This window comes from Arvicanthis niloticus, chromosome 10 (assembly GCF_011762505.2).
Source record: "Arvicanthis niloticus isolate mArvNil1 chromosome 10, mArvNil1.pat.X, whole genome shotgun sequence".
Taxonomy (NCBI): Eukaryota; Metazoa; Chordata; class Mammalia; order Rodentia; family Muridae; genus Arvicanthis; species Arvicanthis niloticus.
In genome coordinates this window covers 17,664,213-17,688,569 of record NC_047667.1, presented here as the reverse complement: position 1 = coordinate 17,688,569, position 24,357 = coordinate 17,664,213, and the positions used below count along the sequence as shown (strand labels likewise).

The 24,357-nt window shown below is 39.5% G+C and overlaps 1 protein-coding gene across 1 annotated transcript in view; it reads left to right on the top strand.

Moving 5' to 3' along the window:
• Positions 1–24,357, top strand: part of Dars1 (aspartyl-tRNA synthetase 1) — a 51,943-nt gene that overhangs the window by 9,618 nt on the left and 17,968 nt on the right. Inside the window, exons 4-7 of the mRNA XM_034513037.2 lie at positions 2,507–2,609; positions 16,305–16,407; positions 18,824–18,904; positions 20,638–20,697. Coding sequence (XP_034368928.1) covers positions 2,507–2,609; positions 16,305–16,407; positions 18,824–18,904; positions 20,638–20,697 — 347 coding nt within the window. The remainder of the gene's footprint in view (positions 1–2,506; positions 2,610–16,304; positions 16,408–18,823; positions 18,905–20,637; positions 20,698–24,357) is intronic.

Sequence of the window (24,357 nt, the reverse complement as noted above, 5' to 3'; positions counted from 1 at the left end):
AAAACAAAATTGGAACTATGTATACAGTTTGATCTGTTTTTTTCATGTAAATGTTTACTGAATATTTATCATCATATTCTCAAGGTTCCACATAAATTGCACATAGTTAATCCACCTACAAAATAGGAATCATAAGCAATCCTCAAATAAGCTGCCAATATTAGAAATACTATTAACAATAAAAATTAATAGTTAGCATTAATGGACTCTGCCTTTAAATATATCATCCTCAAGATTATAAATCTTTATAATAAGAAAAGTAATCCTTTGAGAAGTATGCCAATCTTCATTTTGCAAATAAAGAACAGAGACTTACAATGGTTTAATAGTTTTTCTGTAAGACTACTTTGTAGAAGTGATAGAATGTTGTCCCTGACCTTCAGAGTTCAAAGTCTTGCTGGGATGGTGGTGGCCCATATCTTTTAATCCCAGACCAGTACCTAGTCTACAAAGCAAGTTCCTGGACAGCCAAGGATACACAGAGAAATCCTGACTTGAAAAAATCCATCCAATCAAACAAACAAAACATAGGTTTCAAAGTTTTTATTCTATCAAACCATTCGGTGGAGTGTTAATGCTTAGTGCTGACCCTTTTGTAAACTCCTTAGAAGAACTCTCCATTCACTAGGAGTCCTGTGCTGCTTTAGCTATATTGTATTTCTGGGTAGCTTTAGAATGCAAGGAAGATTGGACTGCTTCTGTATGAACTACTACAGCAGCTAAAGTGTTGGTTCTTCTCAGCCTGTACCGGGTTTATAATAAGCACACCACCTTCTATTTCTCGATACATTGTGTTCTAAGTGGGGCAAGATTCAGCTGTGGGTTCTATAGTAATATTCTTAGATAATGTCATTTTAATCATGTGCAAGTTTTAGGGCTAATTTTTATCATCTAGTACCTTCAATGCCTTTGGGTTTGTTTGTTTGTCCCCCCCCCCCCCCCCCCGAGTTTGTTTAGTTTTAACTTGTATCTGAATCATATTGTAAAACAAGAAGGAAAAGTTAGTGTCTTTTTTTCATGATAAAAATATATCAATTATATGTCTTCAGAGTCAATAAATTCTATCTCTGTTGACATTCTACTTGCAACCTGCCTTTTTTAAATCTTAAAATTTTTTATTTATTTTTGTTTTGTAGCTATAGATCAGGCTGGTCTCAAACTCAAAGAGATCTGCCTGCCTCTGCCTCCAAAGTGCTGGGATCAAAGGTGTGGGCCAAAATGCCTGACTAACCTTTTTAAAATTCATGATTACACTTTGGTACACATTTTAAAATACTGTGTGTTGAAAGTAGTAACTGCTTGCTTCCAGTTTTTTCGATTTTTTGTTTGTTTGTTTGTTTGGTTTTTTGGTTTTTTGAGACAGGGTTTCTCTGTGTAGTCCTGGCTATCCTGGAACTCACTCTGTAGACCAGGCTGAAGGTTAATTCTTAATATAAAAGAATAATAAAAAGTCATACCCTTGTGATGTTTTATAAAATAGTCTGAGGAGACACATGGTCTTGGAAAGATTCATTCTTTTTTTTTTTTTTAAGATTCATTTATTTATTTATTTATTTTATGTATGTGAGTGCACTGTAGCTGTCTTCAAGCACACCAGAAGAGGCATCGGATCCCATTACAGATGGTTGTGAGCTACCATGTGGTTGCTGGGAATTGAACTCAGGACCTCTGGAAGAGCAGTCAGTAAGTGCTGCTAACCACTGAGCCATTTTTCTTGCCCCAGATTAATTCATTTTTATGAGGAAATAGTTTTCTAGAATTTGATCAGAGACTTAGAATGTTCTGCTTTGGAAGAAGAGGGATGGATGATATAGGATGCCTAAGTAATTTTTTTCAGGTTAAGAATAAGAAATATAGCTCTTTATGAAAGGAGAGGAGAAGCAAAGGCCAACATACATGAAAATACAATTGGTTAAAAAGTGGCATTTTACTGACAAAAGTAAAATTGCTTGAAGTTTTAAAACATTGGACCATTGCAGAGGACAAGTGAGTGGGGAAATGGAATGCTGAGCTAGCCTGCTAATCTGTGCGCTTTTTAAAATGTCTTTTGGCAGAAAGAACTCTGTAGACGGACCACCCCAAAGCGCACTGTACTCTAACTAGTAAACACTTGATTAGTACTTTTGTGATTGCATGATTGAAGTTCCCATGGTAGTTAGCTCAGTCTCCTTGCCTGTAGAATATAGAAACATTTGGGTGAATGGTGAAAGTCATCTGAAATAACTTGTAATTTGTTTAATGTTACAGAATAATCTTCTAGATTTATGTATCTCTATGTTCTCAAAAGAAACCTGTCAAATGCACTTTTTGTTACCCATAGAAACTAGTGTTTCTATGATGGTCAGTTGAGTGTGGGTATTTTGGCTTTGGAAGCTGATGATGAACGTATGTATATACCTGATGAATGTATAAATTTTGACCTAGTCTTAAAGTAGAAAAGCATTTCCCTTTGTAAAACCTGAAATAATACGTTTCTAATGTACCGTGTTCTTTCTGTCTCCTGCAGGGAAGCAGTGCTTCTTAGTCCTGAGGCAGCAGCAGTTTAATGTCCAGGCTCTTGTGGCGGTGGGAGACCATGCAAGCAAGCAGATGGTTAAATTTGCTGCCAAGTAAGTAAGCAATTATATCCTGTTGTCAGAATAAACAATGGTGGGAACCAAGACTCCCAGGGGTTTGGACCATTTTCATACATTAACATCAATGCTTCGTTTGTTTAAAGATGTAGTTATTTAAATTGTCAGTTCAGTGTTGCTTGAATACATTAAACTCACAAAGGAGAAAATATGGAGCACAGGCTTGTGATTCATTTGGAATTGCTGAAGCTGCACTCTTCACAGACAAGTCACATTACTTTCAAGTAGAGCAACAAAAAGCCTGGCATCCTGAACAGGGCACAGCAACTTGATTTTGCCGTGTTTGTTGAGCTTTGTTTCCTCCCTTCCCCCACCACTTTGAGATGCATAATGAGCAACAAGTTTTCTAACTAATAAAAGTATGTAAAATAAGACTGTGCTTTTGTAGATTATTTCCTCCTGAAGGAAGTCAGACATGTATTAATAATGTTACAGCTTTAAACTTTGACACCAAAGAGTCTAGGGGGAAAAGAAGATAAAACTTGCTTTTTTTCCTAGCTGTAAAGGAATTGCTGCCTGGCTCAGAGCTCTACAGAAGAATGTTGTTTTGTTTGGGTTTCAAGAAGCAGGACATTGAAATAGGAAAGAAGGGTGATTAGGTACTCTGACTTTAATGAGAATTTTGTTTGTGGTTCATGATGTGGCCATTTTGTTAATGTGTTTCTCTTAATTTAGTATTCTCATGATAATGATTAAAGAAGACATGGGGAAATAAATGGATAGTCTTTTCTTTTTTTTTCTTTTTGTTTGTTTGGGACAGGGTTTCTCTGTGTAACCTTGGCTCTCCTGGATCTTGATCTGTAGGCCAGGCTGGCCTTGAACTCAGTGGCCCATCTACCTCTGTCAAGTGCACTGTACATATACACACCTGGGATTAAAGGCATGTGACACCACTGCCATTACATTAAGGTAAATACTGTGAAATATTTACTTAAAGTAAATAACCATGGAAATCACATACGGCCATGCTAACTTAAAATACTTCGCAAAAATCAACCTCAGACAAAAAGATTTATTGATTTTTGTCTTTTATATATTATTTAGTTCTAAGAAACTAATAAATGATACTGATGGTTTTACATAGCACACGTTCTCTATTGGGTTGTTATAAATTTGGGGCTAGATTCCTAAATCTATAATATATTACAGTTAAAAAGCCTTATGAAAATTCTTTAACCCTAGCCAGCTGTTGGTGGTACATGCCTTTAATCTCAGCACTCTTTGAGTTGGAGGCCGGCCTGGTCTACAGAGTGAGATTCAGGATATTGAGGGCTACACAGAGAAACCCTGTTTCAAAAAACAAAAAAAAGAAGGAAAAAAAATCAGTTAATCTTTAATATTTACTTAGGGGCCCCCTACTGATTGTGGGTGGTTGGTATCTGAGATATCTAGTGTGGTCCACAAAAATGTATTCCTATTGTTCAGATCTTTCAGGAATTCCTGAGAATTAAACAAGTAACAGTAATTGATATATCTGCCCAAACTTACTAGCTGGTAAAAGTACTTACAAATAGTCTCCCAAACAGAATGCAGTTCACCAATGTCATATGTTTATAATTATAAATTAAAGAAAGGTAAGGCTTCCATTGCAGAAGTGATAGTCAAGAATGATTTTTCTTTCAAAAAGCTCAAAAAAAAAAAAAAAAAAAAAAAAAGAATGTTTTTTTGGGGGGGCTGGCCAGTTGATAAAGTACTTGCAGAATACCTGTGTTCAATACCCAGAACCCACTGAAAAAATCCAGGCATGGTGATCTATCTGTTCTTATACCAACACTGAGAAGGCAGAAACAGGAGGAACCCCAGGGGCTCACTAATCAACCAACCTCAAGACTCAGGGCAATGAGAGACCCTTTCTCAAAACAGTGGTAGATGGTTTTTGAGGAATGATAACCCATGGCTGTCCTCTGACCTCCATGGGTATTCACCTACTCACAAATACAAGAAATTAATTTTCTTTTAACAGAAATATAGAGTATATAATTCTATATTCATGGTTTATGAAGTAGAACTCAATGAAGATCTAGATGGCATTCATACTTAACAGTTAAGCTGTAAGATTTTGTTGTTCTTTTGGTTTTGTTTTGGTTGCTTGTTTTTTTTGAGACAGGGTTTCTGTGTGTCACCGCTTGTCTCTGCCTCACAAGTGCTAGAATTAAAGGCATGTGCTAAAAACAGTTTAAAGCATGTATCTATTTATTTAATGCATTAGACTTTATACAGTTTTTCTAAAATGAGACGTATTGTCAGTTCTGTTGTGTGACACACACATCCCTGAAAATCATTGTGCAACATGAGGTTGGGCAATAAGATCACATTTAATGGGTAGGTGAGGTTAATGGCATAATGCTGAGAAACTTAATGGCTCATGTTTAAAGGGCAAGACTTTGACTTTTTAAAGGTAGGTTGAACAAATGTTGGGTGGTTAGTAAATACATAGTAAATATGGCACTTTACTTTGAGAAGAATATCTGTAATTTGCTTGTGAAAGAAATGTTGCTTCTGTTATGAAGTAGTGTGGAAGCTGCCTGGAATTGGAGGGATATTGTTGGCATTGTTCTTAAAAAGGTCTTGCCTGTTTGCTAACTGCTCCTGTGTGGGAATGAGGAAATAACAGGAGTGGAAGATGGCTTCAGAGTTTAGGGAACTCGGTAGAAATGACCCCACTATTCTCCTATCCTGCTGGTCTTCTCTTAGACCCCTTCCCTCACTGTTCCCATCATCCTGTTCCTCACCCAGAACTCCTCTGCTTTTTTCTTTTCCCCTTGCCTGGCAAGGTCTGTAAGTTCCTTGTTCTAAAGACTCCTGGTACTTTTCTCACACCCAGACTGAGGCCATTGTGTGGGATTGTGACCCGACCTGCCACTCAGCTGGGCCTGTTGTCTGTATATTCTGCCTGACAGGGGGAGTCAAAAATGGAAGACTTGCAGCCTTTAGACACTTAGTTAGCAGAATTCTTGAGGGTCTTTGCTTTTTATCTTTTCATTTATAAGTATAATTACACAAGAAAAATTTGGAAAACAATGGGTTCTGTAAAAATATGCAGTGGCCTCCTATTAAGATCAAAACAGCACATGACCAGCTTCTAAACCACTTCTGGGTGTTGTGCTTAAATAAAATGAAAAGCTTACTTATGTTTTTAGCTGACGTTAAAAATTTGAGGACCAATGAAGCATGAAGTGATTGAAAAGAATATTTTGTAGCACATTGTTTGGGAAAAGCCAGCTGCTTAGGGAGTGGGCCAGCTTACAGTGCTGCCAGACTCTGGTTTAGAGAATAATACCCGCAGAAATATGTGTATGAGGAAAAGGCTGCTTTTAATCCCACTTACTGTTGTGGGGACTGGTTCTCTGCTGGGTCGGGTTTTACACATGAAATCCTTGTGGCTGACCTCACGGCAGAGGGAGCACCTGAGCACTGGGGCCGCTCTGGGTGTTTCCATCTTGGAGATTGCAACCCAAGGACACTGGACAATAAAACATGAACTCTTACAGAACAAAGTGGGGGGAAGAATGGTATTTATATGTTAATTCCATACAGCCCTGTGTTTAACCCTATTCCCATTGGCCTTTTACCAGGTGGAGAAAAGCTAGGACTCCACTATTAAAAATACCAAATCAGATAGTTCCAGCTGGGGTTTCCTAATCACTTAAAAGGCAAAAATCAAGGTCACTTTTAATATCTTAAGTAGATAATGATCTTAGCATTTACTTTAGATATTAAATCTGAGGCCTTATTGACTAAACTGTATTGCTAATTTTGAGCTTTTGAATTTTTTTTTCCTCGAAAAGAAACATTGGAGTTTAATGTGAAGGAAAATGTGTCCAGGGATCACCCAGTTTGTCAATATTCTCACCCAAAAGTCGGCTCACTAATTAGATTCAGTGCCACAGGACGCTTGAGCAGATCATTTTAATCAGTTAGACCAGTTTCCTTGTGACAACCGAATGAGTTACACAGGGCATCTGACTCCATAGGGATTTAAGGCCGGAATCCTAATTGTGTGCCTGAAATGGTTGACGGTCTTTCTGAAAATGAAATGTTTCAGGAAGCAGAAGGCTGTGCTTTTGACCTCATTTTACATTGTCACCTGATTCTTTACAGAAGCAAGAAGGCAGACTTTTTTTTTCTTTTGAAAAAAGTTTTTAATTCAGTGTCATTTGTGTGAGTTACAGTTAAGTCTCGTTTTTTTTGGGTTTTTTTTTTTTTTTTTTTTTTGGTTTTTTGAGACAGGGTTTCTCTGTATAGCCTTGGCTGTCCTGGAACTCACTCTGTAGACCAGGCTGGCCTCGAACTCAGAGATCCGCCTGCCTCTGCCTCCCAAGTGCTGGGATTAAAGGCATGTGCCACCACCGCCCGGCTACAGTTAAGTCTTATAAAGGCAGCTTTTGGTTTTTTATTTGGTTTGGTTTTTTTGGTTTTTTGTTTTGGTAAGGTGCTCTGGAAGCCTTTCAGTATCAAGTGTTAATAGAGGAGAGCAGTTAATATAAATGCAAGGGTTTGAGGTTTAAGGCTGATTTTGTAGCAGCAGCTTTAAAGAATTATAACTAACATGGATAGTAGTTTTGATGCTTGTTTTGTTAGGGACAGTCTCTCACTTTGTAGCTCTGGCTGGCCTGAAACTTGTGTAGACAAGTTTGATTTGGAACTCAACAGAGCTCTCCTGGCCTCTGCTCCAGTAGTTTTTAAAGTTAAGAATTAAATATTATTCTTCATGTTCACTCTACCCCAAACATCAGGCTGTTTTGATTCTGAAAACAAAGCTTATTCTGTACATAAATACATGTTTGGCTTTATTTTTCTTTGTATTAGTCATTGTGGTTAAATGATTTATTGGTAGCTGGTGAGTCACAAGTACATCCCTCATTCTCTAGTGAGTCACCTAGCTACATGCTAGTTTTGTTTACTTTCTTTCCTTTGAGATATTTTACCTAAAATAGATATTTCACTGGTTGGTAGGTATAAAATTTCTGTTTACTTAATTAACTATTAGAACTGTGAAATAGAAAAAAATAGTACTCAGAAGTCTCACTGACTTAGAAAACTTATTTATTAACACATGGCATTCATTGTTCTAGGCACCTGGCCAAACTTGGGTCAACTAGGGAAAAGAGATTAAAACCTATGGAGACATGTTAGTTCTCTGGTAAGAGTAAATACTTACCTAGAGTTGAGAGCCAAAGAACCCAAGTATCCACTTGGATAAGTTGTTAGCTTAGGCTAAGTCTTTGCATTGTTATTCATTGCTGCTCCTTGAACCTACATGCTTTGACTCTTTATTGGAACAAGTTGCTATCTGGTAGGAAAGAAATGACTGTAGCTCTGTCCTGAAATTTTAGATAAAGGTATGCTTTTAAAATTAGTCTAGGAGGCCTGGAGAGAGAGTTCAGCAATTAAGGGAACTAATTATTCTTGCCAAGAACTGGGTTTGATTCCCAGCTGCATAGCACCTCATAACTGTTTATAACTCCAGTTGCAAGGGATTTGACATCCTCTTCTGGCATCTGCAAGCACTGTGCACACACGGTATGCAAGCAAAACACCCATGTACATGGCAATAAATATCTAAGTAATTTTTTTTTTTTTAAACTTAAGTCTAGGGTCAGGAAGATTTTTCAGTAGGTAAAGCATTTGCCATTCCATTCAAGCTTATGGGCCTGAATTTGAATCACCCATGTAAAAAAATGGGCACGTATCTTACAGGTCTGTAATCCCAGCAGTCCTACTGGGTTATAAAAGAATAAATATAGGAGAATTCCCTGAAAGCTGTGGCTGGCTAGCCTGGCATACAAAGCAGGAAAATGATAAGATGACCTTGTCTCAAACAAACTAGAAGGCAAGGACTGCCACTCTTAAGTTATATCCTCTGACCTTAGGAGCTTCATACACATAAGATTAAATCTAAAATCTAGTGTCAGAAATTCCCAGCTACTTTATGACATTAAATCACCTAGCTTAAATATAACTAATGACTTATTATTTCATACAAAGATGCTGCTGAGCTCTGCTAAAGTTGACAACATTAGGGCATCAAACTATCAGCGTTATTGAAGAAGGTAATAAGATTCGTGGACATTGGAAAAGTCTTAGCAGATGGCCCATTACTCGAGTGTCAGGAAAGCTTTAGAGAAATATTGTAGCCCTTAGGATCCTAAGAATAAAAGTGTATTGTTTGCAAGTGTGGTAAAAATACACTTATATTTAAATTTGGTGCTAATTTTTGGGTCAGTAACAAATAACCTTTGACTTATTTGTGGCCAGCTGTATGGTGATCAGCTAATTATTTAGCCTCTCAGGACCTGTTGTTGTTGTTTTGTTTCTTTTCATCTTTAAATGATAATGCCTACCTTATGGGCACTTGTAACTTTAAATGGAATGGTATTTGTGTCTCTCAAGCACTAAACATAACTGGAACTTAGAAGGAAATGGCTGAGTGATAATGAGGGCAACACTGTAGAGATTTGCATATTACAGTGACTTTTTTCCTTTTTTTTTTTTTTTTTTTTTTTTTTTTTTTTTTTTTTTTTTTTGTTTTTTGAGACAGGGTTTCTCTGTGTAGCTTTGACTGTCCTGGAACTTACTTACAGTGAGTTTTATGAGCTACAAAATAAAAGTGTGTTAAGCTTCTTCAGCATTTAAAAATATACAGATAAATTCAACAGAGAACCGTGAAATGGTGACATAAAGATTATAAAGCATTCCATATTCTCTGCAAATGAGAGAAAAAAATGTGGAGTTATGTACAAAATAGAAACCAGTGACCATAGAGGATGAAGTTGTAGTAGCATTTGAATCTGGATAATTAATAAGTAAGGGTTTGGTTTTTTTTTTTTAAGTTTGTTTGCATGTTTTTAAGTACACAATGTGTGTGTGCATGGTATCTCTGGAGGCCAGAGTGTGGTGGGTCCCTTGAACTGTGAGCCGCCAGAGGTGAGTGTTAGGAACTGAACCTGGTTCTCTGCAAAAGCAACAAGGTCTCTTAACTACTAACCACCCCCCCACACCCCCCGAAAAAAAAATTTTTTTTAAATAGCTTAAGGGTTAGGGCTGCAGGTTAGTAGGAAATAGAACACTTCACCAACATGAGCAATGAAGCCCTAGATTCTAGCCTCAGCACGGTCAATAAATAGCTTAAAATCTAAGAACATTCTGTCATTCCCAGGTGAGTGACAGTCTAAGCTGGAGGTTTGGTTTGGGTTGATGTTTTTAGATAGATTACAGGGTCCCATATTATACCTGGCTTCTAATTACTTCATAGCTCAAGTGTCTTTTCACTCACATCAGTCCTCCTACCTCAGCCTCCTGAGTGCTGGCATTGCAAACATTTGCTAACACCCATCCTAGGTGATTGCTTATACTCTAGAAAGACAACAAAACTGGATGGATGGAAGGAAGAGAAAAAAGAAAGGTGGGTGGAAGAGTCAGCACCTGGCCCAGGACCCAACACCAAGATAAGAAAGATGAGCTGGTTTTTCCTTCCTTGCATTTATATCTTCCCCATGTGCATGCAGTATTGCCATGCCTAGACTAGAGTGGTGTGCTAGTTAACATTTTTTTCATCTAATGCCTAAGTAGAAATGAAAATTTGATTCAGATTATCTACTCAATAGGAGCCTTTTCATAGCATTTATGAGTTTTGTTCTTTAGCCCAGTGATCTCCAAAATGTACAATGACCTACTGAGGGAAAGAAAGTTCACTAATCCACCTTTGTGTCCATTCCTCCTTTTCTTCCTTTCCTCCTTTTCTCCCTTCCTCCCTCACTCTTTCCTTTCCTATCTATCTCCCTTCATCCATTTGTAGTTTCCTACTTTATTTATTTATCAGAAAGGATTAGAAAGTATTTAATCTTCCTGATGTTTAATTTGGAGTAAGCAGGAGGCCTGTTACAGTCTTGTGTCTCAGACTATCATGTCCTCTATGGCATTTGATGTCTCTGAAGATCTCAGTCATGAGAAGGGGCTGACTGACAGCCTTGTGTTCTGATTCACTGGCAGTTGTATTATGACCAATTTCAATTTGCTGTGCCTAATTAGCTGGTTTTAAGTTTATGTGTATGAATGGTCTGTCTGCATGTATCTTTGTGTGCCACTTGTGTTCTTTGTGCCTGCAGAAGCTAGAGGAAGGTGTCAGGTCCCCTTGGACTGGAGCTACAGGCGTTTGTGAGTTAGCATATGGGTGCTTCAAATCTAACTCAATGTTCACTGGAAGAACAGCCAGGTGCTCTTAACCACTGAGCCATCTCTTCAACCCCATACGTGGAATTTTTTAAAGACTGGAACAGTTAAAGTTATTTATGTTTTGTATTATGATACTAATATTAAATGAGATCTGGGGACAAGGAAAGGTTATGGTTTTAATAGTGATGCATTTGTGTATCAAGTTGACAAGGGGTCAGTTGTACTGTTTTTGGTTTTTGTGTGTCAGCACAAGCTAGTGGGTGGGGTTTGGGAGGTGTCAAGGTCTTGTGCTCACAGATGAGCACTAGGGGAGCCAGGAATGTCCCTTCAAAGGGAGGGATGTATAACCTGTTTTCTGCCCAGAAGGCTGGAAGTGGACACGGTGAATAGCCTGTTCCTCTTTGTGCTATCAGTGTGGCTGAGACCACACAGGTCCTCCCTCCCCCTGACCCACATCTTGAGCTTGTCAGTCTGTAGAACCCATCTTTATGGAAGATGTCACATGTATTTTACAAAGAGTTTCAATGTAGTCACAACTTAAGCTTTATTGTTGTGCATACAAGATTAAGTTAATCATCACCAGGAAAACTCAACAAAATATGTCTAAAATAAACTACTTGGTGTCAGATTCCCGAGGTTTGGAGTTTGAACCAACATGGGCCACTGAACTGAACTACCTGCTTGCCTCCCACACACGTTTACTCTGCAGGTGTGGTGGTCACAGAGACCTCTGCAGGGGCCATGTGAGAAGAGGGGACTTCAGCTGAGAAAATGCCCTCACCAGAATGCTGGTCCTGGGTTCTATAAGAAAACAGGCTGAGCAAGCCAGTAAGCAGCACTCCTCCATGGCCTCTGCTTCAGTTCCTGCCTCCAGGCTTCTGCCTTGAGTTTCTACCCTGAGTCTCTTCTTGGTGGACTACAACTAAAACATGAAGTAAACCTTTTCTGCACAAATTGGTTTTTGCCATCGTGTTTATCAGCAATAGAAACCTAACTAGGTTGGAATTATGTTTTAATAAATTGACCCTCTGAAAATGGACAAGTGGACTAGTATGGTGGTACACACCTGTAATCCCAGCACTCGGGAAACTGAGGACAGGGAGCTCAAGGCCAACATGGAGTAGAGAACAACCTTCAAAACAAAGCCAAATTCATAGAAGGCTTTCTCCTTTTTGCAATTTTATCCTATGGAAACTGTTGGCTATAGCTAAAATTTTAAGTTGGTGGTTGGCAGTTCCTAATGGATGGCATAAAATCTGTTTTGCCTTTTTCTTAAGAACATCTTGATATCAAGATTGTACTAATTTATCTTATTTACTGAGTGATTAATTACATGGAGAGTCAAAAGAATGGTTGAAAATGAGAGGCATGGACTACAATGCAGTGTGTCTAGGCATTAATAATAAAAACAGCTGACCTAGCTCTTGAAGAGATGTGTTTAATTTACTTCATCCATTTCTCCTGTACTAAATCAGCTCCTGGCAGTTCCTTTGCTTTCCACCAGAGATTATTTTGTACTACATATCATCTGTGAAACTCAAGCTTTTTAGTTACCTGGTAGATACATCCTTTTTAAAATGCAGGCATAGAGGCATGTTTGTTTTCAAACGTGGAATTCTATGCTACCTAGTCCAGTGTCTTTCTGTAAGTCAGTGAAAAGTCATCTGGTTACGCTGGGGTTGGGTATAATGGTGCATACACACCTGTGATAGTGGTGCATACACATCTGTGATCTCAGATGGAGGTAAGGAGTTCAAGGAAAGCCTAGGCAACATAATGACTTCAAAGACAGCCTGGGCTTTGTGAAACTGTCTCAAAACCGCCCCACCTCAGAAAAACAAACCAATTAGATTGATTGGCAGGTAGTTTTTTCACTGTGTTGACTGTAAGTGTGCACGTGTGTGGATCTACACACACAAATACACAGAAAACTCTCCGCTGCTTACAGGTTCTACCAGAAAGCTTTAGAGTTAGTGCTTTGTTATAAATTAATTTTCTTGTTTATGGTTTTTTTTCTTGTGAATATACTCATTTCTGTAAATAGGGGTAAGTAAAGGCATAAATTTTAGATATATAAAAACATTAAATAGATTATCCAATATTTAAACAACATCTGTGAATGAAAAAATAGGAAAACAGAATATGACTGCTGACTGTTTCTAGATGTGGTGGAAGAGAAGGTTTATTATAGACACGTGGGAGAGCATATCCAGAGGCAGTGACATCTGGGATAGTCCAGAATGGACATGACCAGACTGACGGGGGGGGGGGGGGGGGGGCACGGACTCTTGCGGTAGCCAACAGGCCCAAAGGTACAAAGAGGGCCAGTAACCAAAATGTTGGGTTATATAAGGAAGAGCACCCTAACCCCCTGAGCTGAAGAGTTCAGAGTAGGAGGTGGGGTGTGCCAGCCAGGGTGGCCTTTTAACTGGTAGAGACTGAAGAATACAGGAGACCAGGTCCCCTTTGACATGTTAATTAGGTACCTTATTCAACTGTCCCAAGTTTGAAGCCTAACATCTGGTACTAATAAGGGAGTCTCCAACCAGTCCTAAGTAGAGGATCTTTGCTCACTGTCTTAGTTAGGGTTTTATTGCTATGACCATGACCAAGTCTTATAAAGACAACATTTAATTGGGGCTGCCTTACAGGTTCAGAGGTTCAGTCCATTATCATCAAGATGGGAACATGGCCCCATCCAGGCAGGCATGGTGCAGGAGGAGCTAAGAGTTACATCTTCATCTGAAGGCTTCCAGCAGAATACTGGCTTCCAGGCAGCTAGGATGAGGGTCTTAAAGCCCACACCTACAGTGACACACCTACTCCAACAAGGTGACACCTCCTAATAGTGCTACTTCCTAGCCCAAGCATATACAAACCATCACACTCACATTTCAGTATTTTTTTCTGTAAGGAAACTAGTGTGAAACTAGATTTTTCAGTAGATAAGAGTACTTGCTCTACAGAGGACCCAGGTTCAGTTCTCACAACATGGCTGTTCACAGCCATCTGTAACTCTGCCTCTTCTAGCCTCCATAGGCACCAGGCATGCATATGGTACCTGCGTATACATACAGTCAAAACACTCATCATACACATATGAATCTTTAAAAAAAAATACAAAGAGTGGAGAGATTGGGCCAGCAAAGTAGTCTGGCAAGGAAAGGTACTTGCTGCCAGGCCTGACAAGTTCGATCCCTTGGACTCACATGTATGGTCAGATTAAAGAACGGATTTCCCCAAGTTGTCATCTGAATCTCAGCACCTTGGTAGTTCAACATGTTTATTTTATAGAGGTAAACAGAAAGGCAGGTTATTACATGCAGTGTAATTTAGGTTTATAGTATACAGCTGGATTAAGGAGACAGGTTTAGCTAGTCTTCGTAGGAGTCTCTGTAGGAAGCAGTCTTGAGGCAGTAAATGTCTAGTGGGGAGTAAGCTGTGGGCAGCATTTTCTACACACTGTCATCATCTGCACATGGTCCAGAGGAAAACTGCCATTTTCCCATGACTGAGGTTTGGGGGTCCTTGACATGGCTGTGTTCATGTCAACAAACATACATTCACTCAGGACTTCAGTCACTCGGCTTCCTACTGGTTTACATTCACACACAAGTCAATGTGATTTTTTTTTTCTCTTTTTAAAAGCAGTGTTACTGGGCATGGTGTCACACACCTTTAATTCCAGCACTTAGGAGGCTGGGAGATCTCTTGAGTTTGAGGCCAACCATGGTTACATAATAAGTTCTAGACCAGCCAGGTCTACATAATGAAACCCTGTCTCAAAGGGATTTGGGGAACATGCTTAACTTAAGTGGATTTGAAAAAGGCTCCCTGCTGACAGAAGATTGAGAGGATTATCAAAGGCCTCTATATGGGATCAGAGGATGGAAAACCAAAGAGCCATGAGCTTATGGACAACAGGAAGATTGGTGCTCCAGTTGGAGTAGGTTAGTATAGTATATTGAGGAAAAACCTTTCCTTCTGGAGACATGTGAAACAAGCCCTGAATGTCTCTTCAGGCATCAGATGTGCTCATGCATACAGAGAGGCAGCTGCTAGAAGATAGACCAACACTACAATGCCACGGTTGGGAAATGCTCTTTGTAGTAAACGTATCAGTAAACCTGATCGTTCCAGGTTACAAGTACCACCTACTTTTTAATTACAAATTATGATTTTTCTTTAGCTAGGTATTCAGTGATGGCTTTGGTACAGGATACTCAAGAGAGAAAATGAGACAGGGTTTCTGTATAGCTCTGGCTTTACTTAAACTCAATCTGAGACCAGGCTGGCCTCAAAGATCCGAATGCTTCTGCCTCCAGAGTGCTGATATTAAAGGCATATACCACCACTGCCTGATCTGTTCTTTTTTAAAAGGTAGTTGGTGACAGAGTCCTAGTCAGTATAGCCTAGGCTTTCCAACCCTTTGTAGATTACCTTGTAGCTTCCTGTGGTGTTCTGGTGTAAAGGTAGCAGTGTGTGGTTTGTAGGGTGTCCAGTAACATCTCAACTACTGAAGATGAAATTCTGTATCAGAAAGTAACTGCCGGGCGGTGGTGGCCCACGCCTTTAATCCCAGCACTTGGGAGGCAGAGGCAGGCGGATTTCTGAGTTCGCAGGCCAGCCTGGTCTACAGAGTGAGTTCCAGGACAGCCAGGGCTACACAGAGAAACCCTGTCTCGAAAAAACCAAAAAAAAAAAAAAAAAAAAAAAAGAATGAAAGTAACTTTTCCATGAACACTAAATCTTATGTTTCTCACCAAATACAAGTGTCACACAAGCATTTTTTTTGGGGGGGGGGGGGTTCGAGACAGGGTTTCTCTGTGTAGTTCTGGCTGTCCTGGAACTCACTCTGTAGACCAGGCTGGCCTTGAACTTGGAAATCCACCTGCCTCTGCCTCCTAAGTGCTGGGATTAAAGGCATGCGCCACCACTGCCCGGTTTACACAAGCATTTCTTAAGTGTGAGTGCACAACCAGGTTATCAGTCACAGTCTAGGGGCAAAGTGAGCAAAAAGACCTTAGGCAATGAAACTAATTGCAAATAACCTTAGTGCTTGGAGCACTTTTTGGTTGACCTTCTATTATTTAATTCCATTACATAACAGTAATTGCTTTTATTGAAGCCAGTGTTTCTTATTATAGGAAATGCTGATCTTAGTGAATCTCAAGTATAAGAAGGAAAGGGTTTTTTAATAATTCAAAGACTTTACTACATTTCACAGTTTATTTTATCCTATTGCCTTTTATGTTCCCAGGTATCTTACAAATGGTTACTAAACTGTGGCATCTTTTTGAAAAGTCATCTTTTTAAACAAGTCTCACAAAGTATACTGCAAAATAGTTTGTTTTAAGTAGATCCAAGAGGCTGGCTTATTGAAACTGTCTCCTGTATTAAAGAATGGCTTGACATATTCTGCTGCTTAAATACCAAATGAATTCTGACACTTCTAATGAGATTATTAACACTGAGGATTTTTTTTTCTCTTGACAGCATCAACAAAGAAAGTATTATTGACGTAGAAGGCGTTGTAAGAAAAGTAAATCAGAAAATTGGAAGCTGTACACAGCAGGATGTTGAGTTGCACGTTCAGAAGGTAACTAACTCATTTTGTAATATGATACAGCTTCATGCATAGTACCCTGTATTTGACCCATAAGAAAAGAAAGAATAAGAGAGACACAGATAAAAATTATATATAGATTTGAGGGATTCTTAGACCATTTTATGTCAGATCTTTATGTTCTTCATAGTTGTAGCTGGGCATATTGGTATACACCTTTAATCAAAGCAACTGGGAGGCAAGGAGTAGGCGGATATCTGTGAGCTTGATGCTATTCTGATCTACCTAGTGAGACCCTGTCTCAGGGAAAACCCAAACAACAACAAATTGATGTAAAATTCTGAGGTTTATGTTAATCACTGAATCAGTTAGTTTGTGCTGTGGGACCCACTTAATACAAGGAGAGAACCAACTCATAAAAATGGTTCTCTGACCTCCACCCTTGTCTTATCATGTGAGCATAAATTCTCATATATATGTGCACATTCATATAAATAAATGAATGAATGAATGAATGAATGAATGAATGTTTGCTTAAGACGTTTTCAAGACAAGGGATAGTTTCTTCCCTCCCTCAGAAATGACATGTACACAGACACCCTTTCCCCAGAAGGGAGGAGTAGAGTGCTTTGGAGCATGCATAAGAATGGCTGGTTGGCACACTCAGAGTTCAGGACATCTGTACCCACCGATTTGAGAATGAAGTTAAATTTAATAGGAGTTAATTGTCATGGAACTCTGAGATACAGAAAATCTTGTATTTTGCTGAGCTGATCTAACACATTACTTTGTTTTTTGCTGAGTCTACTAAAGAAATCCATTTATATTGACAAAAAGGATACATAGGATACATAACCACTATCTTCCAACTGACATTTTTCAGTATTCTACTAAGGAAAACCTAATGACTTTTAAAAAGCGGGGTGGGGGTCTGGAGAGATGCTCAGTGGTCAAGAGCACTGACTGCTCTTCCAGAGGTCCTAAGTTCAATTCCCAGCAACCACATGGAGGTTCACAACCATCTGTAATGGGGTTTGATGCCCTCTTCTGGTGTGTCTGAAGACAACTACTGTGTACTCACATACATAAAATAAATAAAAAAACCAACACATATTTCTGATTCTTAATGAGAGTATCTACCTCAGTGGCAGAGCATGTATCTTGCATTAGAAGTATCAATAATAAATATTTAAGTCTTAGAAACTTACAAGTTTCATCATAAATAATGTATTTTATATATTAATAATATTATTATAATAAAGTATTTTACAACCAATTAAAATTGTATCATAAACAATTGACTGTCCTTCATTCTTATATATTCAACAGTTACTGCTTGTATGTATTTTGTGCCAAGTACTATGTGAACTCAGACCCAATGAAGGAGAGGGTAAATTTCCACTGGTTATGAAAGTCGTAGCACTTGGGTTTTTTGACTTGGGATTTGAAGGACAAGATTGTGCTAACCAAAGGAAGCCTAAAACTTGGGTGTAGGGAACCATGATAGATAAAGCCTTCTGACACTTCCTCTGAGTGCCAAGTGTAATCTACAAATTAAGAGAATATTGCTTCTTTTCCTGACTTAACTAAATAAAGGAAATTCCCCTTTGTGATTCACCGGGTGTGATAGGTAATATGTTTTTAAGGGTGTTCAGAAAACCTTACCTTGCTCATAAACTCACAATTTTTATCACTAAAATGTGAAATTAGTGTGTGAGAGTATTGAGGGACTTTGACAGCAAAAAAGAACATCCTCTGTGAGGCAGCTCCTGACCAGAAGAGCAGGAGAGAAATGTGATGTTTGATGAGAGGAGACAGTTAAAGGAGACCAAGAGTAAAGAAAGGAAGGTGGGTGTAGCCTAGCTGGTCATGGTGGTGGGGGAATGGCTGAGCCCTCCTAACAGTAGTAGCAACTCGTATGTTAACACTTGGGTTCTTGTGTCAGACTCTGTTTTAATTGAAACTTTGGAAGTGATCTCCTTACAGCTTCTGTTTATTACATGGGTGTAACCTAGGATTCTTCTTAAGCACCTGGGATTTATAAAATGTCTGTTGACTTCAAACAGTCAAAAAGCCAACAATATTATCTCTGTTACATAGATTAAAAATGGATATTGTCCAGGCTGGAGAAATGGCTCAGTGGCAATTGATTAATGACTGATGTGGGAGGTCCCTGGTTCGATTCCCAGCACCCACATTGGCCCTCACACTGTTTGTGACTCACTTCCAGGGAACTGGACCCCCCCCCCCCCAGACACATGTAGGCAAAACACCAATGCACATGATAAAAATAAATAATTTATTTTTAAATAGATATTACCTTACTTTATTTCACTAAGTAGTTTAAATTAAAGATTTATGCAAACATCATTTCATGTAGCTTGTCTTTAAACAAGATTTATCAGGTTTTGTTGACTCCTTAATATTTTTGGCAATTTCTCGCTTTCAGATTTATGTGATTAGCTTGGCTGAACCTCGCCTGCCCTTGCAGCTGGATGATGCCATTCGGCCTGAAGTGGAAGGAGAAGAGGTAAAGTTTATGTCATAGTATGTGCTTGCTCTGGGTAGCCTGTAACATTGATTGCGTTAAGTGTATTTGGAAATTGATTTGAGTTCTGTTCTTCAACTTAGAGGGGCTGGGATGTAGCTCAGTGGGAGAGGGTTAATCTAGTATCTAAGAGGCCTGGGTTTGATCACATGCTCTTACAGCAGCATACTTTAGATCAGGTGCCCTGATCTGTTTTACAGCTAGGGGTGCAGTTCAGTGGCAGAGGGTTATCCAGCAGGCAGGAGTCCCAGAATCCAAAAGGCAAAAGTCCTTTCTTTTTTGTTGTTGTTGTTGTTGTTGTTGTTGTTGTTGTTGTTGTTGTTGTTTCGAGACAGGGTTTCTCTGTGTAGCCCTGGCTGTCCTGGAACTCACTCTGTAGACCAGGCTGGCCTGCCTCTGTCTCCCAAGTGCTGGGATTAAAGGCGTATGCCACCACTGCCCAACTCCTTTCTTATTTTCTTAAAAATATAAAAGATAACCCCATAAGCTTTTGTTTTATTGATGTTTGTCAGTAAAATATTGCATACTTGAATATATTTTAGATAAAAAGTAAAAGTGTCCAAAACATACTTTATATTTTCCAAAACAAAAGTTTGCTATTAACAGGTGTGATGTCATGTTAAATATGGACAAAGTGTGTAAAAACTGACTGTTATAATTCATAGTGTTGAGAAGTTACCAGTCATACAGCTTTTACAAAGTTCTTAATATACTCATAAGTGAGAATGACAAGCATTGTAAGAAAAAAAGAAATTTAGCCACATGTGGTGCAGAGCACACCTTTAATTCCAGGCAGAGGCAGGTATATCTCTGAGTTTGAGACTAACGTAGTCTACAGAGCAAGTTCTAGAACATCTGGGACTACACAGAGAAACACTATCTCACCCTCAAAAAGGGAAGGGGTGAGAGAATGATTTTAGGGATTCCCTGAGAGTCTTCGGGGGCCTTTGGTAGTGGTTCTGGTGTCCCACTAGTCAGCAGCTTTGGAGAAGGAAAAGAAAGCATTAACGCTTATCCTTCCTTCTCACTTTACCATCTCTCTGTCTTTGTGTGGGTGGCTGCCTGTGTATGTACATGCATGTATATACACATATGTGGGTACACATGTGCATATTGGATGCCTGAGGTTGATAGTGGCTGTCTTCCTTAGCCGCTCTTTACCTTTTATATTGAGACAGGGTATCTCACTTTGAACCTAGAGCTCACTGATTAAGCTACTCTAGCTACCTCCATGTGTTACCACCAGTGATGATTGGGATTTGAAGTCCAGTATTCATCCTTTATAACATATGCCTTACCCACTGAGACATCTAGTCTAAGTCTCCCTCCCCTTCACTCCTTTTTCTCTTCTGTTGGTGGGGAGGAGGGGCTGTATTTGAGACAGAGTCTCACTGTGAGTTCTGACTAGCCTCAGACTCAGAGATCCACCTGCCTCCGCTTCCCACATGCTAGCATTAGAGGCATTCCATACCATTCCGGTATCATTTTAGTCTTCTAGCACCAATTTCTCCCTGGCTTTCTTCTTATTCTGTTCATTATCTTGGCTTCTTGATTTCCATGTACATTATTAACACACACATCTCTTATGTATGTTAAAAAGGGAACATCACTTCTTAGAGTGGGGTGTATATGTGCTTGTATACTTCAAAATACTGGTAAAATCTGTTTTTCTCATCCTTTCCCTCCCTTTTTTTTTTTTTTTTTTTTTTTTAAAGGACGGAAGAGCTACTGTTAACCAGGATACAAGATTAGACAACAGAGTCATTGACCTTAGGGTATGCCTCATTTGTTTGTTGATATGATTATGCCAACATTGAAATGGGTGGAGATACCGTAAAGCTAATTGCCACTTGCCTATGTGTGAGTATCATGGTGCAAGATACAGTATACCTCTCTGACTGACCATTCCCACAGAAAGCTGCCAGTAACAGGAGCGGTGAGTAGTAGGATGCCCACTGGCTGCTGACTTGCTTTGTTTGACAACAGATGATTGTAAAAACCAGTGTTTGGGTGGATTCCAGGTGACGTCTGTTTTAAAAAGGTTAGTCGGCAAGTGGAAATACAACCATTAAATCATCACAAGATATGAAAGAAATTGCTTACAATTCAGTGCAGCCAGGTAGGGACAGGTGTTGTTATGAAGAAGCAAGTCACTGTCCCTCGTTTACACTGCTGTCTCATGGGGCTTCTATTTCCCTTATGGTTTGGTTGAAGTGAGAGTTGAGTGGTTTCATCATTGGTTTGTCATCTTTCTTTCTTAATGTTTGACCACATCTTCCTCCTTAAGTAGTCTGTCTCATGCTCAGGTTCTTTGCTCCCCCAAGTTCTTTCTGACTTTGATTCTTCTGAAGTTGTGAGTGTCCTCTTGTAGTGCACTTAGCATTTCTCCTGTTGGCTTTCTGTCTTTTTTTTAAATCTCCATTTTAATTAATGTTGAAAAAAGTAACCTCCTCGTACTGCCTAGAAAGCTTAGGTTTTTTCATGTATTTTGGCCATAAGAGTTAGATAGAATGTGTTTGCTCATACTATTTGTTGAAAGTTGTTGCTGGCTTATGCTACAGGTTGGCCCAAGAAAATTATGTTAGTGGTGTTGGTGTTTTAATTTAAAAGCATTGCCACCATTGAATAATTGGAGTTTGGCTGAGTACAATGGCACAGGCCTATGATCCCAGGTATTTAGGAGGCTCAGACAGATGGCTTGAACCCAGGATATGACCAGGCTTGGTTGTGTGTGCCAGTGATCCCAACATTCAAGAGACTGAGGCAGTAAAAAATCAAAGTGTACTTAGATTACATAGGCAATTAGAGGTTAGTCTTAACTACAGTAATGAGACTCTATCTCAGAAACAAATAAAAGAAAAATGAGTTGGAGGCTACCTTGGGCCAAGTATTGTGGTTTATGGGAGGAAAAGATGGATGAGAAGGTTTTCATGCTAACATCCAAATGACTTTTCTTGAAAAGTTGGAGATCCTAGCAGTCCTGGGCCCATGTTGGCTAAAATACTAAGTAGATGATGTGCCTTTTTGTTGTCCCATACCACCAAGAAGTATTGTGCCTTTATTTAAGTCGTTTTGTTTGTCTGCCCCTTATAAACACCTTATTTTCATATGTTTGTGGTTTGCATGTACATATGTGTATATTCCCCTATATGGAGTTACATGTGTAAAGATGTATGTGTGTGAGTGTCTGTGCCCTTTGTGCATCTGTGTGTTGGGGCCTGAGGTGGTTGCCCAAGTTCTTCTGGAACACTCTTCACTTTACATATTGAGGCAGGGTCTCTGACTGAATGCATAATTCACTGTTTGAGGCTAGTCTCCCTAACCAGCTTACTCCTGTGTCTAGCTCCATAGTGTTGTGATTATAAGCAGATCTCCACATCCATTTGCCTTTCTATGTACTAGTGAGCCAAACCCTTGTCCTTAACAATTGCATGGGCCATATCAAATATTTTGTGGAAAGGAGATGTGCCATGGAGCACATGTGAAAGTCAGAGGACAGCTTGTGGGGAGTTGGTTCTGTCCTTACACCGTGTAGTTTCCAGGGATCAAACTCAGGTCATCAGGATTAGCAGCAAGCATCTCTTCTGGCTGAGCCATCTCACCAGACCTCCCTACCTCCCCCACCCCCCTATCTCTCTCTCTCTCTCTCTCTCTCTCTCTCTCTCTCTCTCTCTCTCTCTCTCTCTCTCTCTCTGTGTGTGTGTGTGTGTGTGTGTGTGTGTGTGTGTGTGTGTGTGTGTGTTTGAGACAAAGCCTCAAGCATTTCAGGCTGATCTTGAACTTTCTGTATAGTTGGGGATGACTTGAACTTCTGATCCTCTTGCTTTTACTTCTCAAGTTTTACATCTGGTTGTGCTGGGGATTGAATCTAGGTCCTCATAACATGCTGGGTAGGTACTCAACTGACCTAGCTATATCCCGAGCTTAAATGTGATACGCTTTTTTAAAATAGTTCAACTTGTATGATAACCTGACAACCCCAGGGAGGTAGGACTGCACTAAGACCTCATACAACAGTCTGATCTCCTGAAAATACCTAAGAGGTCTTTACCTAAGAACCTCTACCTACTACTCAAGGGCAGTTACCTAAGTAGGTATAGTCCAGTGTTTATATGAAACTTGTAACATGAGCATAAATGTTTTAGTGCAGGGAGATCAATTTAAAAACAAATAAATTGTGGACTGGAGAGATGACACAGTGGATAAGAGCTCTGGCTGCTCTCCCAGAGGGCTTAGGTTCAGTTCCCAGCACACACATGGCAGGTCACAACTTGTAACAGTCCTGTAACTTCCAGTTTCAGGGGGTCTGGTGCTGGGGCTCCCAAGAGCATTATGTGAATAGGATGTTAGATAAACATGCAGGCAGAGCACTCTTACACAGAAAACAGTATGAGGCTTTTTGAAATAAATCTTAGAGTTACACTAACTGAAGTGGTATATTTCTATTTAGGGAACATTGTTATTTACAGAATGAATCCCCAAGAGGAAATATAAGTATTTACTATTTTTGGTGACTTTTATCTGTACCTAAGAATAAGGAGAAATCAAAAAGAGAATCTGATTTAAGTGCAGCCCTTCCACAGAGGCTCCCAAGTACCCTGCCATTCTTGGAGGGTGAAATGAACTGCCACAGTGATCCATAATAGGAGCTGGGTGAGTGCTCTTAGAGAAAAAACAAAGCATTTAACTCAAGACTTTTCTGAGAATAAAAATGGCTTTAACATTCCAACATTCGTGGAGCCATCAAGATGGTTCATCGGTGTTGTAGGTACCTGCCACCAAGCACTATGACCTGAGACTAGTCCCAGGAACCCACGTGATAAAAGGAGACAATCAACTCTTGAATGTCATCCCCTGACTGCCACATGCATCATGGCAGGTACCTGCCTTCTCACACACATAAGTGCTATGTTGTTTTGTTTTGTTTTGTTTTGTTTTAGGCAAGAGCTGGAGAAATGGCTTAGTGGTTAAAGGGTGCTTATTGTTCTTGCAATGTGGTTTCCCAGCACCCACATGACAGCTTGTAACTGACTATAACTCCCAATTCCAGGGGATCCAACATGTTCCTGTAGACCTCCTTGGGCACTGAAACCACGTGGCATACATGCAGGCCAAACACCCGTATACATAAACCTTTAGTTAAAACAAATATTAATAAATACATTTTTAGGGGTGGGGGCCTAGAGAGATGGCTCAACAGTTAAGAGCACTTGCTTCTCTTGCCAAGGGCCCAGGTTTGTTTCCAAGCAATGTCATGGAAGCGTGCAAGTGTGTGCAGCTCCAATTTCAGAGGATCTAATAATGGCCTCTTCTGACCTCTGAGGATAATGGGCATGCACGTGGTATACATACATACATTTATACAAAACACTTATATACATAAAATAAGTCTAAAAATTTTTAAATGTATACCCCCTTTTTTTAAAAGAATTTAT